The 863-nt window shown below is 67.9% G+C and overlaps 1 protein-coding gene across 1 annotated transcript in view; it reads right to left on the bottom strand.

The window, feature by feature from the left end:
- The window catches only part of LOC104287474 (SH2 domain-containing protein 2A-like), a 2,438-nt gene that overhangs the window by 448 nt on the left and 1,127 nt on the right, over positions 1 to 863 (bottom strand). Inside the window, exons 5-6 of the mRNA XM_009886182.1 lie at positions 559 to 720; positions 102 to 410 (exon numbers count right to left, since the gene is read on the bottom strand). Coding sequence (XP_009884484.1) covers positions 102 to 410; positions 559 to 720 — 471 coding nt within the window. The remainder of the gene's footprint in view (positions 1 to 101; positions 411 to 558; positions 721 to 863) is intronic.

The raw sequence follows: 863 nt of genomic DNA, 5'->3' as shown, positions 1-863 counted from the left end.
AAGAGCCGGCGGTGAGCGCGGGATTTGAGGGGCAGAGTGGAGAAGGCGCCTTGCGTCCCCCTGGGGAGCGGAGCGGGCAAATCCTTCCGGGCCAACGCCACCTCGGAGTAGATATTCTCTTCGGGGTTGGCGCCGGGGCTGGAGCCCCGTCCCATGGCGTAGAAGGGGATGGGCTCTTCCAGCTCGCAGTAGGTGGAGGAACTGGGGGCGATGCCCTCGTGGGGCTCGGCGTAGGTGTGGAAGCACATGAGCTGGTGGGACTTGACGTCGGGCGGCGCGGGGAGAGTTTCTTTGTGCACCGGAGCGTAGAGACCTTCGGGAGCTGCTGCACCGCCAGCGGGGCTGTGCGGCCCCTGAGCTGCAGCTGAGGAGCTGGACTTGGCTGGGAGCGGCGGGGGGATGTCGGGAGCCTGGGGAGGAGATGGGGCAGGATGGAGGTGAGGGCTGGAAGCAGGTCCAGCGTGGATCCACGGTGCCTGGGGCTGCGTCCCCCGTCCCGGTTGTGTCCCCATCCCAGTTGCATCCCTCGAGAGAGCTTCGGCCACGCTGCAGCTTTACCTCCCTGGAGGAGCCTTTCCGCGCCGCGGTCGGCTGCCTGGCTCCCGGGGTCCCCTTGGACACGCTGCTGTACGCCGGGAAGTTTGCTGGCGCTTCGCTCGACGGGCAACGCGCAGCATCGCTGCCGGCTGAGGTCTGTGTCCCTCCTTGGGGCTCGTCCTCCTGCGGGGAGAGGAGAGATGTGCCAGGGTGGGTGCGTGGTCCGGGGCAGACCCAGCTGGCACTGGTCCCCACCTCGGGTTTGCTGCCCGCAGGTTGGCTCCTTGCTTCCGACTGGGATGCTCCGGTTCCAACCCCGGCTTTCA

The sequence above is a fragment of the Charadrius vociferus genome, unplaced genomic scaffold, assembly GCF_000708025.1.
Source record: "Charadrius vociferus isolate BGI_N301 unplaced genomic scaffold, ASM70802v2 scaffold1705, whole genome shotgun sequence".
NCBI lineage: Eukaryota > Metazoa > Chordata > Aves > Charadriiformes > Charadriidae > Charadrius > Charadrius vociferus.
This window is presented reverse-complemented; position numbering and strand designations above follow the sequence as displayed.